At 42.1% G+C, this 16,123-nt stretch overlaps 2 protein-coding genes across 5 annotated transcripts in view; one reads left to right on the top strand and one right to left on the bottom strand.

The window, feature by feature from the left end:
* Window positions 1-7,951, bottom strand: part of MDN1 (midasin AAA ATPase 1) — a 145,364-nt gene extending 137,413 nt beyond the window's left edge. Inside the window, exon 1 of the mRNA XM_012182781.4 lies at window positions 7,709-7,951. Within this exon, the coding sequence (XP_012038171.3) occupies window positions 7,709-7,810 (102 nt within the window). The 5' untranslated portion in view covers window positions 7,811-7,951. The remainder of the gene's footprint in view (window positions 1-7,708) is intronic.
* Window positions 7,952-14,384: 6,433 nt separating this feature from the next.
* The window catches only part of CASP8AP2 (caspase 8 associated protein 2), a 32,873-nt gene continuing 31,134 nt past the window's right edge, over window positions 14,385-16,123 (top strand). For 2 of the 4 annotated variants that reach the window (XM_004011272.5, XM_060419562.1), the window contains exon 1: window positions 14,385-14,440. The gene's annotated coding sequence lies outside the window, so the exon portion shown is untranslated. Of the gene's footprint in view, window positions 14,705-16,123 lie in introns of all 4 variants that reach the window. The other 2 variants (XM_012182768.3, XM_060419563.1) reach the window with 1 other exon arrangement.

The following is a 16,123-nucleotide window of genomic DNA, read 5'->3' as shown; positions in this document are numbered from 1 at the left end:
CAAGACAGGTCTAAAGCAGACAGGTACACTTTGATACACAAGATGAAATAAACCAGAGAGTTCTAGTGTTTGGGACCAGAATGCCCATGAACATTAAAAGGAAAACTGAAAAGTATGAAAAATGTCTCATATTGCCAGTGTGTAAGCAGTTCTGCACAACCCTTGCCCGGCAATGTGACAGTGGGTTTAAATTACCTGAGGGGCATACCCTCTGACCCACCGAGCCCAATGCTATGAATTTACAGCCTGAAGAGTTTGATACTAAATGGTTATCTATAAGAGTACAGCTGGAACACAACCTAAATACCATATTCAAAAATACTGTAACTTTTTCCAAAGTTCCAAAGCTGTTCTTGTATGTAGTATTAATTTCATTTCTTACTAGTTTTTTACTGTATGAATGGACCACAACTTGTTTATCCATTCGCATGCTGATAGCTATTTGCACTGTTTGCACCTATCCTCAATAAACCTACCATGAACATTCATGTACAAAAGATTTATGGACATATTTTCGTGACTTTTATTTTCTGGCCATGCCATGTGGCAAGGAGGATCTTAGTCCCCACCTCAGGGATTGAACCTTGGCCCTCAGCAGCAAAAACACAGAGTCCTAACCACTGAAACACCAGGGAATTGTCTAAATATTGATTTTCAATTTAAAAAAAAATTTAAGAAATTTCTTGGGCTTCCCTGGTGGCTCAAACAGTAAAGAAAGTGCCTGCAATGCAGGAGACCTGGGTTCAATCCCTGGGTCAGGAAGATCCCTTGGAGAAGGGAAAGGCAACCCACTCCACTATTCTTGCCTGGAGAACTTTGTGATCAGAGGAGCCTGGTGGGCTACAGTCCACAGGGTCACAAAGAGTCAGACACTCAATGTTTAACAGAAGTTGTTTTCCAAAGTATTTGTAACATTTCACATCCCCACCAGCAATGTCTGAGTGCTTCAGCTGCTATATAAATTCACAAATACACAGTACTATCAGGCTTAATTTTAGCCATTCTAGTGGAGGTGAAGTGGTATACGGCATAAAGTGTCTAAGAGCCACTCATTTATCTTCTGTGATGTAATTTGTTCAATCTTTTACCCATTTTTAAATACAGTTGTTCCTGTATTAACCATGATGGCTTCTGTAGATCCTCTATGTCAGCTTGAGGAAGTTCTGTTCTGTTGGTACTTTGTTTTTCTCCTGAATGAGCTTTGTTAATTGGCATTCCTCCAATGTCCTTATCATCTAAATTGTCTAATATATTGGCATAACATTTTTCATATTAGTCACTTATCTTTCTATTCTTTTTAAAATCTGTAATAGTGGCCTTCTTCCATTCCTAATAATTTGGATTTTTCACTTTTATTCTTGGTCAATCTTTTCAAAGAATCAACTTCACGTTTCAATGGTTTCCTATACAGTTTATCCATTTCCTATTTCATTCATTCCCGCTGTTAGCTTTATTATTTTCTTCCCTCTATTTATTTTGGACGTAATTTCGTCTTTTTTTAGTATTTCACAAGGTGGAAGCTTAAGAAATATCATTAATTTCAAACCATGGTTTTCTTTTATTCATATATTTCATGTTATGAATTTCCTTCTAATTGTAGCTACAATCCACAAATTGTTTAAATTATAATACAGTTCAAAATTTTTGATTCTCCCAGAGATTTGTTCTCTGATCATAAGTTTCTTTAAATTTTCTTACTTAATTTCTAACATTTAGGGATTTTTCCTTATTTAACATATTATTTAACTTATATGCAGAGTACATCATTCAAAATACCAGGCTGGATGAAGCACAAGCTGGAATCAAGACTGCCAGGAGAAATATCAATAACCTCAGATATGCAGATGACACCACACTTACAGCAGAAAGCAAAGAAGAACAAAAGAGCCTCTTGATGAAAGTGAAAGAGGAGAGTGAAAAAGCTGGCTTAAAACTCAACATTCAGAAAATTAAGATCATGGCATCCAGTCCCATCACTTAATGGCAAATAGATAGCAAACAATGGAAACAGTGACAGACTTTTTGGGGGGGCTCCAAAATCACTGCAGATGGTGACTGCAGCCATGAAATTAAAAGATGCTTGCTCCTTGGAAGAAAAGCTATGACCAACCTAGATAGCATATTCAAAAGCAGAGATATTACTTTGCCAACAAAGGTCCATCTAGTCAAAGCTATGGTTCTTCCAGTAGCCATGTATGGATGTGAGAGTTGGACTATAAAGAAAGCGGAGCACTGAAGAATTGATGCTTTTGAACTGTGATGTTGGACAAGACTCTTGAGAGTCCCTTGGATTGCAAGGAGATCCAACCAGTCCATCCTAAAGGAAATCAGTCCTGAATACTCATGGAAGGACTGAGGCTGAAGCTGAAACTCCAACACTTTGGCCACCTGATGCAACGAACTGACTCACTGGAAAAGACCCTGATGCTGGGAAAGATTGAAGGCAGGGGGAGAAGGGGACGACAGAGGATCGGAATCAGCGACTCAATGGACATGAGTTTGAGCAAACTCTGGGAGTTGGTGATGAAGAGGGAAGCCTACCATGCTGCAGTCCATGGGGTCGGGCAAAGAGTTGGACATGACTGAGCGACTGGACTGAATTGAACTGAGGGATTTTTCCCAGCATTATTTTGAGGGTTTCCCCCACTAATTTCATCTCATTGAGATAACTGAATATGCCTTTTATGATTTCAATTCTTCTAAATTTCTTGAGATTTGTTTAATGGCCCAGCTTATGATCCATCTTGGTAAATGTTTCAGATGTGCAGAGCATATATTCTGGAATTATTGGGCACAGTATCCTATAATGCCAATCAGGTCAGGTTTGTTGGTAGTGCTCAGGCCTTCTGTATCCTTACTAATTTTCTGTATTTGTACTATCAAGTACTGAGGTTAAAGTATTAAAATTCTCCAATTATAACTGTGATTGTCTATTTTTCCTTTTCTATCACTTTCTGATTCATGTATTTTATCATTAGATCCATGCATATTTAGGTTTCTTTCTTAATTCTGAAACACTGACATTCAGGGCTGGATACGTTCCTTGCTGTGAAGGCTACCCTGTGTATTAAAAGATGTTTAGCAGCACCCCTGGCCTCTACATTCTGCTGCTGCTGCTGCTAATTTGCTTCAGTCGTGTCCGACTGTGTGTGACCCCATAGACGACAGCCCACCAGGCTCCCCCATCCCTGGGATTCTCCAGGCAAGAACACTGGAGTGGGTTGCCATTTCCTTCTCCAATGCATGAAAGTGAAAAGTGAAAGTGAAGTCGCTCAGTCGTTTCCAACCCTCAGCGACCCCATGGACTGCAGCCCTCCAGGCTCCTCCGTCCATGGGATTTTCCAGGCAAGAGTACTGGAGTGGGGTGCCATTGCCTTCTCTACATTCTACAAGCCAATAATATCCCCATTACAGGTTGTGAAAATTTTTAAAACGTCTCTAGATTTGCCACAGAGAGTAAAATTCCCTCAGTTGAGAGTCACCAGGCAGGGGGGGAAAAAACACACTTCAAAAAAGAAAATGGAAATAAGACTAACAGAAAATCAAGTTTCTTTTAAAAATTAAAAAAAAAAATCATATGCAATCTTAGAAAGTTTAGATTTTGATTCTGGAGATAATGGAGAGCTTTTAGACAGAATAGTGATAGATTCAGATTTGTCTTATTAATGATAATTTATATTAAGTGGCCAGAATAGGATGGGAGATAATAGCTAAAAGGAATAGGGGCTTCTTTTTGAAGTAATAGAAATGTTCAAAAATGGACTGTGGTGTCAGTTGCACATACCTGTGAACAGAGCAAAAGCCACTGAACCATACACTTAAATGGATGAATTATGTGGCATATGAATTATCTCTCAAAGCTGTCTTAAAAAGTTCTAATTCTAGCTCACAGATATTGATTACTTTCTACAGGCCAGGCACTGTGGTAAGCTCCTCAAACGCATCATCTAGATTTTACAATCTTATTTATAGCAATAACAACAGCAACCACTTTTATAGACAACACTTACTGTACCCTAGGCACCTAACTCTCATAGCAACCCATGAAGTAGGTTACACTATCCCCATTTTACAGAAAAGGAAACTGAAAATTTTTAAAAAGGGATAAGGTCATAAAGCTGATAGCAGAACCAGGAATCACATCACAGGTTCCAGAATCTCTGCTTTTAACTACTCTGTAACTATTTAGCAACTATCACAGGTAATTGGTATCAAGAAACTAAGACTTAGGAGAGTTGAGCAACTTGTGGAAGCCCCCCAAAACAATGGTAACACACTCCAGTATTCTTGCTTGGGAAATCCCATGGACAGAGGAGTCTGGTGGGCTACGATCATCCATGGGGTCGCAAAAGGGTCGGACACAACTTAGTGAGTAAACAATAAGGAAAGAGAAGAGGACTTCCCTGATGGTCCAGTGGTCAAGAGTTTGTGCTTTCACTGAAAAGGGGGTGGGTTCACTCCCTGGTAGGGGAACTAAGATCCCCATGCCACATGCATTGCCAAAACACAAAACCAAAAGAGGAATCTGATCTGCACCCATCCTTCAGTCCTCCTACCCACACATGCTCTCAAGCACTCTGCTCTTCTTCAACATAGACAGTGATTAAGGACATAAGATGTGATTCTGTGATTTATAGTACAAGAGAAAAAAAAAAAACATACTTAGTCTTCAAAACCCCACACCTGTCCAAGTACCTAAAACTCTGGGAATTTCCTGTGATGAGAGAAATATGCTACAGTAACGCAGTGAATTTTGGAAAGAGGCTAAGCTGGGAGCCAATCACTTGATTAGAGGATTAGAACTTTCATCCCCATGTCTTGACCTCCGAGGAGGGCAGAGGGGCTAGAGATTAAGAGCTGAATCACCAATGGCCAGAGATTTAGTATTGTGCCTGTGAAGAAAGTGTTCATAAAAACCCCACAGAATGTGGTTCGGAGAGCTTCAGGGATGGCTGTCCTGAAAAGTAAAATATTTCTCCAAGTTTTGTGAGTATACTACTCAAAAGCAGAGACATTACTTTGCCAACTAAGGTCCGTTTAGTCAAGGCTATGGTTTTTCCTGTGGTCATGTATGGATGTGAGAGTTGGACTGTGAAGAAGGCTGAGCACCAAAGAACTGATGCGTTTGAACTGTGGTGTTGGAGAAGAGTCTTGAGGGTCCCTTGGACTGCAAGGAGATCCAACCAGTCCATTCTGAAGGAGATCAACCCTGGGATTTCTTTGGAAGGAATGATGCTAAAGCTGAAGCTCCAGTACTTTGGACACCTCATGCGAAGAGTTGACTCACTGGAAAAGACTCTGATGCTGGGAGAGATTGGGGGCAGGAGGAGAAGCGGACAACAGAGGATGAGATGGCTGGATGGCATCACGGACTCGATGGACGTGAGTCTGAGTGAACTCCGGGAGATGGTGATGGAGAGGGAGGCCTGGCGTGCTACGATTCATGGGGTCGCAAAGAGCTGGACACGACTGAGCGACTGGACTGAACTGAACTGAACTAGTAAATTAATTAAATCCAAGAAAGAAATTTCTTGGAACCCCCAATTTATAGGCTAGCTAGTCAGAAGAGCAGGCGAGGGTGGGAGAAGTCTTTTAGGGTTAAGCCTTTACTCTGAAGGAACTGACTCTTTCCACAGGTAAACAGCACCAGAATTGAGTTAAATTGTAGGACACCAGCTGGTATCTGAGAATTGCTCAGTAGTGCTAGAAAGAAAACCCCCGTGTTGGAATTAAGAGTCAGAACTGTAGGATGCTAGTAGTTGTAAGGATGAAGAGAAAGACACAACTGAATAAAGATTCAATACCAAGGAAGGAAAATCAGGAGGACTTGGCTATATGCGACGGAAAAGGAGCGAAAAGAGTTGAGAACACTCAGTTTTCTGTAACAAGGGACTGGACAGAGAGACGGGGGTGTCACCAGCTGAGATGAAGAACAAAGGAAGCACATCCTAAAAATTTATTTCAGATCCCAAACTCCATGAGAAGTAAGGTTTCAAAATCTTTGCTGGGAGTTCCCTGGTGGTCTAGTGGTTAGGACTCCATGCTTCTACTGTCCAGGGCCCACGTTCAATTTCTGGCAGGGGGAACTAAAATCATGAGGTTCAGTGGTGGAAAAAAAAGGTCTTTGCTCTCCAGTAAAAATCAGTTTCCCCAAATAGGAGAAAAACAGGATGACAACACAATCAACTCTTATCTGTGTGAAAAGCTTGAAATCACTACTGAAAATAAAAAGGAGCAAACCTGAAAGACATTATTCAGATTGGATAGAATCTGAGACAGAGGAGAGACAAATGGAAAGCACAGGTGGCCGGAATCTTAATTCAATTGAACTTTCTAGTAGCTTTCAAGTCCCTCAACATTACTATATACAGTCTCAGAATCCACCTGAGTGGTTCCCATGCTTCAGAATCTCAGATTCTCTTTTTTTTAAAAGGCTATGAACCATTTCCTCATTTTACTCCCAATACATAAGCACTAATTTTCCATCCAATTACTGCGAAGAACCATAAACAAACCTCCTGCTGTCAGTGGTCCATGATCCCCAGCTTCAGAACCTCTGCTTTAAATGCAAACCCACTTACAGAAGAATGCTTCTAGCCATAATACATAGTTCAGGAGCCTGTCACCACAACTTCAGCTCATATAAATTGATTTTTTCATTAGTCCAGCCCATCAAAAGTCAGTTTTCTTTCCAGACCTCTCCCTTAATGTTAACGATCCCTTCCTTGGGGGAAATCACAGGCCAGATAACCCCAGGAATATCTTCCACTCCTCCCTCCCCTTTGCCACACACGTTCAATTTGTCATCAGATACGTCTCTCTGTTAGCTCCAGGCCTCTCCAGACCCGAAAAACTGCTGTTGCTTCCTTAGCAATAGGATGTCTATCTTCTAGATACAGGAGTTAGGGGAAAAAAAAAAAAAAAATTTCCCCCTACTCTCAAGCTCACAGGTGTGGTGGGGAAGCATAAAATAGAAAGTTAAAACGCCAGGTGAAAAAATGCGTGATAAGGATCCTCAACTCAGATAGCGGGAGGTCAACGGGAGAAGGCTCTTAAAAGGCCAGAGCACCCATTTTCCAGAAAACTAATTCATAATTCCTATGGCTTATGAATTATGCCCTCGCTGTCTCGCTTGGCCCATCAGTTGTATCCTGTGTTTATGAAAGTCTCCAAAAATAGACACGAAATACCTTGGGGGTCTGAGACCATAACGAATTTATCTGTATCCGCAAAGTGCCACACTGTGTCTTACTCCCAGCAGGAATACAATTAATACTTGTCAGTGGGCAGGAAAGTCAGAACAAGGCAGAAAGGAAATACCCACCCAAGCTAACAGAGGTGGCTGGACTTGTCGGCAAGCTTAAATAATACAAATGTCAAAAGGGCAAACACGCAACCTCAACTACCAAAAAAAGAAACACAAAAAACCACGTTTTTCTCTGAAGGTCATGTTTGGCGCACGCAGCCAGGGTGCTGCAAGGAAATAAATCGGTGGAGAGAAGGGAAGACTCTCCCACAGAAAAACAAAAGGCTCCTTCCAGGCTCCTCAAATGCGCGCGGACGCCTCCGCCACTGGCCAGCCTTGGGGAGGGGGCCAGAGTGACAAGACACGGATCTCCGGTCCCCTGCGTCTTCGCGCAGGGCCATGGGGCACGCGCCAGGCGGTGAGGGGACGGCCCAATTCTTTCCCTCCCGTTCCTTCTCTTACCTGCTTGACCAAGAACCTGCCCAGCTCGCTGCGGCTCTTCTCATTCTTGGCAGCGATTAACCGCAGCGGCGCGGCCGCTACCTCCAGCAAGAGGTGCTCCATGATCACGGGTCCTCCGCCCCGGGCGGCCACAGGCGCTCCTTGCTTCGCGCTAAGAACCCCCGAGCCGCTGAGGTCCTGGCGCCGGAACTGCCACCAACTGCGTCTCCAGTGAAAGCGGCTGCCGCTGCTTCGCCACTACCTAGAGAGCGGCAGCAGCACACGTGGGGGGGAGCACGCGGCGCTCTGCATCATCAGTCCGCGACCGCACCAACCGGCGATCGCGGCCCGCCTCCTCGGCACCGGAAACGCGGGGCGTCAGTATCTATATAGTTCCGGCATAGACTCCATCAGAAATAGCTTTTGCTGGTGGAGGTTAACGGTTACAATGATGGTTGATCCGGCGACAAAGGGTGGCGTGACAGCAATTCAGGAGAAGCTAGGGGGCCCTTAGGGCCGTGTGCCTACGATCCTCAGCCCGCCATGCCTCCCTCTGCGTCAGCAGGCAAAAGGATCAGCTAGGAATGAAAAGCAAATTTACCCCCTCTAAACTCCTCTTTTAGACGGTTGGCCTGTGGAAATTCACACACAAGTGTAACAAGCATAGAGAGCCCTCGCAGCAGTCTTATTATAAATACTGGATATAAGTGTTAAGATGGGTGATAAAAGAAATTTTCGCATGTTGAGATACAGAAAAGTCATTTTGGGTTATACATGAGTTAAGGAAAATAGCCTCTTTTTGGCCTATCAAACAAATTGTATATGTGCTTTAATTATTAAAGAGAAGAGCACGCTGACAAGAGGTAAAGAATGCCCATGTTAAAAATAAAGATTAAATGCCTTTCTTTCTGGGAGGCTAATGCTGGTCCTGCTTTGATGATGATTTCCTTTTCCAGGTGCCCAGGCCATGGGGACTCTCATATACTTGCTGGTGTGTGTGTGTGTTTTAAACCTTGAAGAAATGTAATGTCTGTGCGTGTGTTTTAAACTTTGAAGAAATGTAGTGTGTGTGTGTGTGTGTGTTTTAAACCTTGAAGAACTGTAACCCTGTCTTATTTAATGTTCTTTGTTTTGACAAGGTATAAAATTGTCCTGGAACCCACGCTTCTCTGGAGCAGCTTCACAGAGTCATCTGGGAAGCTGGCTTCTGGGCTAGTCCTTAGTTTGGCTGAAATAAAACTTGTTTCTATTCTTATTATAAATCATTGATTATTTTCATTGACATGACATGGGAATGAAAGTATGGTATATAGGACACTGAATATTCTAAAGGCACTGTGAAGAGTGGAGTAGAAGAGTACATAAAATTAAAAGTGCATTTATGTCAAATTCATTCATGAACAAGCCAAAATAATGACAAAGTCAGAGCAGTGGTTGCTTTTGACTGCAGGGAACTTCCTAGGGTGATGGAAATATTTCATTATCAACCCCGGTGTGGTGGTTACTCTGATAGATATAAAAGCCATAATTTATTTGCTTTTTTCTTTAAAATTGAGGATATATGTCTAAGTACTGCGTTCCAAGGTCTTCTCAGGTGGCTCAATGGTAAAGAATCGCCTGCCAACGCAGGAGGTGGGGTTTTGATCCCTGGGTTGGGAAGGTCCCGTGGAAGATGAAATGGCAACCCACTCCAGTATTCTTGTGGAGAATCCCATGGACAGAGGAGCTTGGCAGGGTACAGTCCATTAGGTCACAAAGAGTTGGACATGACTGAGTGACTGGACACGAATGTACTGTATTCCAAGTTTCCCCTGGATTTCCCATTCTGGGTGGATATATTACTTTGAAATGCAGGTAAGTTTACCATGTTCATAGACCTTTGATTTTAAGTTGAAAAGACAGAGACATTGACCAATGTTAAAGTATTACAATGTTTGAAAGAACTTGAGGTTTCACTACATGTTTACGTACTTATGTAATACCCAACAATCTTTTGTATTCTATTACAAGTTAATCATAAAAGAGCTGTTGCCTGTAAGTTTAAATTATAAATAATGGTCCATCTCTGGGAACCCTGCTTCCAGGTAATGAGCATTAAGCTAAGATACTGTTTTTTAGCTCATAGGAAACATCTTGACCAGACCTACTTTTGAATGACTATAGAGAGGAAGAAATGAACACATCCCCTCCAGAGGCTGATGGGAACCAGGAAGTGTTTGACTTCACTCCCTCCCCTTTTAGTATAAGAGGAGCCTGAATTCTAACTCAGGCAAGATGGTTCTTTGGGGCATGAGTTCACCATCTTCTCTGCTGGCTTTCCAAATTAAGCTGTTATGCCTTGCTCCAACAACTGGTCTCTTGATTATTGGCCTGTCATGTGTCATAGTAGTAATGAGCTTAAACTCAGTAACCCTTAGGAATGTTTTACTTATCAGTTTTTGTGTTTGTCCTACAAGTATGAAGTGTTTAAAAAACAGATGAAATGCATTACATTTAAATGGGGTTTAAAATACTGAAAGGAGTTTAACTATATGCTATAAATGGGAGCAATTACTAATTTAAATTCATCAAAGTCTTTCTCTGGCCTTCCATTCTCATATTTTATGTAACAATTTTAATAAAACTCTGCAGTTTTATTCTGTCATTGCCATAATTGTTCCAGTAATCTAACTATTTGTAACAAATTATTAAATTATACTGACTTAAAACACCAACTATTTTATGTGTGTGTGTGCTAAGTCACGTCAGTCATGTTCGACTCTTTGCAGCCCTATGGACTGTAGCCTGCCAGACTCCTCTGTCCATGGGATTCTCCAAGCAAGAATACTGGAGTGGGTTGCCATGCCCTCCTTCAGTAGATCTTCCCAAGCCAAGGACTAAACGCATGTCTTCTGCATGGGAAGGCAGGTTTTTTACCAATCACTAGCGCCACCAATACTTTAAAATAGGGAGGTTCAGGAATTTGAGCAGGGCTCTGCTGGCAATTCTTGTCTTCCATGGGATATTGACTGAGGGCATTCAGTTGTATTGAGTTAGTCAATGGCCTAATCTGGTGGGTCCAAGATAGGTTCACTCACACATCTTGTATCTTGGCAGGGATGGCTGGAAGGCTGAGCTCAGCTGGAACTTTAAGCTGGAATGCTTACATGACCATTTGAGGTCGAGAAGAGAGAGATCTCCAAAAAGCCTGGATAGAAACTGCAAGGTCTTAGAAGTCCTAAAACATCCCTGTCCTTGCATCATATGGTCAAGCAAGTCGCTAAAGCCAGTCCAGATTCAAGGGACTGGAAATTAGACTTCATTTCTCAATGGAGGAGTGGCAAATAATTTCCAGTCATCTCTATTTACCACAGCTGATGCACTTTTTGAGATTTCTAACAGAATTTTCCAGAGCACTTTCATTTGAATTAGTTGAGTAACAGAATTTTTATAATACTAACACTGGAATTGTTAAGCCTAGCCTCTTACCCACATTTAGGATACTGAGTATCTTGCACTTGTTCCTTTAGATAGATTCCCCCTCCTTCTCTCCTTCTTCATCCTCCTCTCTGCCCTTTGGTGCTGACCTGTCCAGACTACAAGGAGTTTGAGTCTTAAGTGTGTTCATGACATATTGCAATCGAGGTATCATTGCTTCCAAACCCTTTAAGGAACAGAAATAAGGAATATGTATTTTAAAAAATCAAGAGCTCATGCTGACATTTCCAATTCGTGTAAAATAGTGTAAGTTTTCTCCCCTAATGTTTTTTATTTTATCCTTGGATCTCTTTTCTCTTTCAATAAATATCTTAATTCCTAAAAATATTAAAATATTACATATTTCTTCCACAAGATACAAAAATAGTTTCAAAATGACAACATTAATACTAACAATAAAACTGCTGCTTGAGTTATAAGATTTCTTTGCAGTTCTTTTTGTCCTTAGAAATATATCCCACTCATGATATACAGTCAGAGCACTGTAGTCATATGTCACTTGAAATAATTGTCTATGTGGTTATATTTCTTTTGTTTACACAGTTTCATTATTTAGATTTATTTTCCATGTAAATGTTTTTTCTTCCTGATTTAACTCAATCTTTTAATATATGAAACTCTTCTATAGTTTAAAAGTTTATAAAAAGGCAAACTTAACACTTTAAATAGCTAAAATATACGGTATGTGAATTTTATCTCAATGAAACTGTAATTTTAAAAAAGGAAGAAAAACCATGCATAACAGTTACATCCTTTATGGAGTCTGAACTCACAATTGCAAATCTTTCTAAAGTAAAAGCAATTTCTGAAGAAGATGTTTATGTAACTAGGAGATAAAGGGCGATAAAAGTACAATGAAAGAACTAGAAAAAGAATATACATATATTTTACTTGGTTTTTACATAGCAACACTTGAAGGATTAATTAGAACCTAATAAAAAAAAAGGTACCATACAGTACCTGAAGACACCATTTAATATTTTTATGTGGAAATAATTTTTTATTTAAGTAAAAATACTTAAATGGTGGCTTCCGGTTCCATATGGTATGTTTTTTATAAGGTTCTAATTTATCCTTCAAGTGTTGCTATATGAAAACAAGCAAAATATATGTATATTCTTTTTCTAATTCTTTCATTGTACTTTTATCCCCCTTAACATTGTATCTCCTAGTTACATAAACATCTTCTTCAGAAATTGCTTTTACTTTAGCAAGATTTGCAATTGTGAGTCCAGACTCCATAAAGGATGTAACTGTTTTACACTACTCCATTTCCCTAAGAAAAATATTGATTCCTTCAGCTGGCTTCTGTAAGTTTACCAAATTGGCAATGAGGTCTTTTGAAGCAAATATTTTTACAGGTAGTTCCCACCTCCCAACCCCACCTTCCTTGCCAGGGCTTGCAGAATCTTAGTTGCAAGATCTTAGTTCCTTCAGTGACCAGGGAATAAACTCAAGCCATAGCAGTGAAAGCACAGAATTCTAAACACTGGACCACCAGGGAATTCCCCAAGCAATATTTTTAATCCGAATACTACTTTCTGTTCAATGTAAAGTATTTAAGAGAGTACCAGTAACAATGAGAGACTTTGGAAGGCTTAAATTATAAGGTTATTCTTTTCTGGAAGATAACTTTGCTGGAAGGCTTTATTTTTGAGGCACATATGCTGTGTTCTCCAGAGAGGGCAATGGCAACCCACTCCAGTACTCTTGCCTGGAAAATCGCATGGATGGAGGAGCCTGGTGGGCTGCAGTCCATGGGGTTGCGACTGAGCGACTTCACTTTCACGTTTCACTTTCATGCATTGGAGAAGGAAATGGCAACCTACTCCAGCATTCTTGCCTGGAGAATCCCAGGGACGGCGGAGCCAGGTGGGCTGCTGTCTATGGCGTCGCACAGAGTCGGACATGACTGAAGCGATTTAGCAGTAGCAGCAGCAGCAGCAGGAGCATGCTGTGTTCTCAGTAATTTTTTTTTTTGATGACTGCCATCAAGTACTCATGTTGAAAACCAGTATTCAATCAGTTGCTGTTTTATCACTTTCATGTCCTAAATAGTCTAAATCTATTCCCTAGGCTACCTTCCATCTGCCTCATCTTCTCTGGATCACTGCAACAGCATCTCAAAATCCTTCTCAAGGCCAATAGAGCTTACTGAATGTAAATCAGATCACCAGCACCCCAAGCTTAAAAACCTTTGGTGGCCCACCCGTGCCTCATCTTTAAAAGTGAATTCCAAGCTCTTCAACAAGTTCTTATGGGGCTTCACGGTCTGACCCAAGCCTCTCTCTCCAGCCTCACCTCACCCTTTATGCTCCAGCAACGACGTATGCCTTGCGATTGCACCCCCTCTACCCTCCCAGTTTCCACTACCTGGAAAGCTACCTGGCTAACTCCTCTTCAGAAGAGACGGTGGTTGGGGGAGAATCTAGGAAACCAGTATTCTTCCAAAACATTTTCACCCAAATGAGGACTTTTTGAAAAACTTTATTCGCAAGTTGTCAAAATGGACGAACAGGAGGAAAGGACTCGGGATCAAGCTCCTATCTCTAAATGAGGTAGCGTGGAAGCTGGCTTTATTTCCCCACCGGTCAATGGCGCAGGGCCAGCCTCTGGGGGTTAGATCCTATAGGTGCCTCGGATGCCCGCAAGTTCTAAGAGACAATCCTGGTAGCCTGACTCTAAAAAGCACTCCTCTCTCTCCCATCCCACTTGACTGGTATGCCCTCGATACCAACTCCCCGGGGTAAACTGTTTATCCTTCAGTCAGGTGTCTGAGGGCAGTGCACAACAGGGCTTACTCGTCGTCACCACTTCAGCGCCCAGCACCTGTTTAGCACGCGGTTGGCAATCAGTCGAATTAATTGAACAAACAACTAAATAAATTAGTCGAATTAACAGAACAAAGAACTAAGTAAATGACAGTGCCTTCTCAGCGATTATTTTTCCCTTTCATTAAAGAGCTCCCAGACGCAGCCCTACCTCAGACAAGGTTCTGCCCCTTCCGTACCGAAGCCCCGCCCCTTCTCCCCCGCCAGGGCAGGCCCCGCCCCTTTGCCTCAAACGCGAGTTTGGCGCCAACCTTGTTTTTTTTAATCCCTCCCAAAGGCGGGAACTATTAATGTGCGCCGGAGACGTGCTTTGCGTCCGATCCGATTGGCCGTGGGCGCTTAGTCCCGCCTCCGGGTGCTAATAGCGAGCTGGCATTGGTGGAGATGCCAGGGAGACCAGAGAGTCCAAAGAGGATCCCAGCCTGCTTTGGGCCAGGCGGGGCGGGTAAGTTCTTGTGGGGGTCCGGTGTGCGCGGAGCTTCTGGGAAGAGTTTGCATGGCGCGGAAGTCCCCTTAGCGGAGGCTGACTGCGTTCGGAGAGCCAGGGAGTTGAAGGGAGCAGCGGAATCGGTGGGGGTTGGCGTGCGTCTAATGTCCGGGGCCCCCAGGAAGCCGCGTTCCTTGGATGCAGCTTCTGGGCTTTCACTCCAGATCCCTCTGTGGTCCTTCGAGAGAATTCGGGAAGGGGCGGGGGCGAGGACTAGCGCAGGTAGGAATTGTCCTTTCGACCACTCTTCCTGTCCCTCCCCTCCAAAACCTATCTCTCCTTGAAATTGTCCTTTCGACCATTCTTCTTTCCCCTCCCCCCTTCCTACCCAAACCTCTCTCTCCTTGGAATGTACTCGTTCGGATGCGATTCTCTGGAGGAATGGGTCTTTCCTGTGTCTGGTGATCATTGGATGTAGTTTGTTTCGGCCACTGTTATACCCAGAGAAGTTGTTTACCTTAATCTCTACAGGTATGAGAATCTTTTCCTAACACAGAGTAGACCCTAAATCAGATGTGAATGTATAATTCGTAGAGTCTCAAGATTTGCACTTCAGACATCAACTTGCCATTGATTCTGATTCTTCCCTGCTCTTTCCCATTCCTAATAGCTCCAGCTCCAAACCTCCTGTCTTGAAGGCTCCTCCCCCATCTCACTCAGGGCTCTTTTGATTGGCGGGGGGACAGAGGCCTTCAGGGGAAGACTCCCCCTACCCCAATTAGTCGTAGTGTTTCTTGCCATTTTGCAAGAGATCACTCATTAAAAAAATTTTTTTAATATATTCTTCTCTCTAATGAATATTCTTTTTGTCATCTGGCGTTAGAGACAGCTGAGTTCTAATCCCAGGTCTCCCTTTACCAGCTGTTGGACCTTAAGGCAAGTTTCTCTTATCTATTTCTGCATCTGTAAATTGGGGAAAATAATAGTCTGTACCTCGTAGGACTTTGGGAGGATTTAAGATAAATTATTAAGAGCATTTAGGTCAGTGGCTGGCACATAGGGTACAGTATGTGGTGTTTGTTCTCTTTGCCCCTTACATCATTTTAGGGATCTTGCTGTATTAGGTTAAGCCTTTGCTGTGAGCCTAAAAATACCCTTTCCCTCTCCCCTGACTCTTTGTCTACAGATATTTTTGTTTTTCTCTACAAATGTTTATTTCATTCCCTTGATTTTTTTTTTTTTCTTAAAGGAAACCTTCTTCAGACTGTCTCTTAAAGACATCCTATCACAAAAGGCTAGGTGATCCTTCTCTCATCTGCTTTGCCTTCACATCTGAATTCATTGGGATTGTTCCTCAAAAGATTATGAGTGAGCCTGCAATGCTTTTCTTTCATCATCATGGTTCTCAGCTTTAAAAAGTTTGCCTCTACACTTTGGTGCAACTCTCCTATCAGCAACAATTATCTTTGTATATTGAAGCACTCATTTGGAGAAAGATGAGAGCAAATGTGAAAAATCCTTTTTCCCAAGAGATACTGATACATAATTCCTTGTCTTCTGTTTCCTGTCTTCCTTTTCAAGAGAATCACTGGTCTTTGTAACTTCAAGGGTGATCTCAGCTATAGTGGTTATGTCTTTTTAATTGATGAAGTATAGTTGCTTTACAATGTGGTGTTAGTTTCTGGTATACAGCAAAGTGAT

The sequence above is a fragment of the Ovis aries genome, chromosome 8 (assembly GCF_016772045.2).
Source record: "Ovis aries strain OAR_USU_Benz2616 breed Rambouillet chromosome 8, ARS-UI_Ramb_v3.0, whole genome shotgun sequence".
Taxonomy (NCBI): Eukaryota; Metazoa; Chordata; class Mammalia; order Artiodactyla; family Bovidae; genus Ovis; species Ovis aries.
Note: the sequence above shows the minus strand (reverse complement) of the source record. Positions and strands in the feature narration are given on the sequence as shown.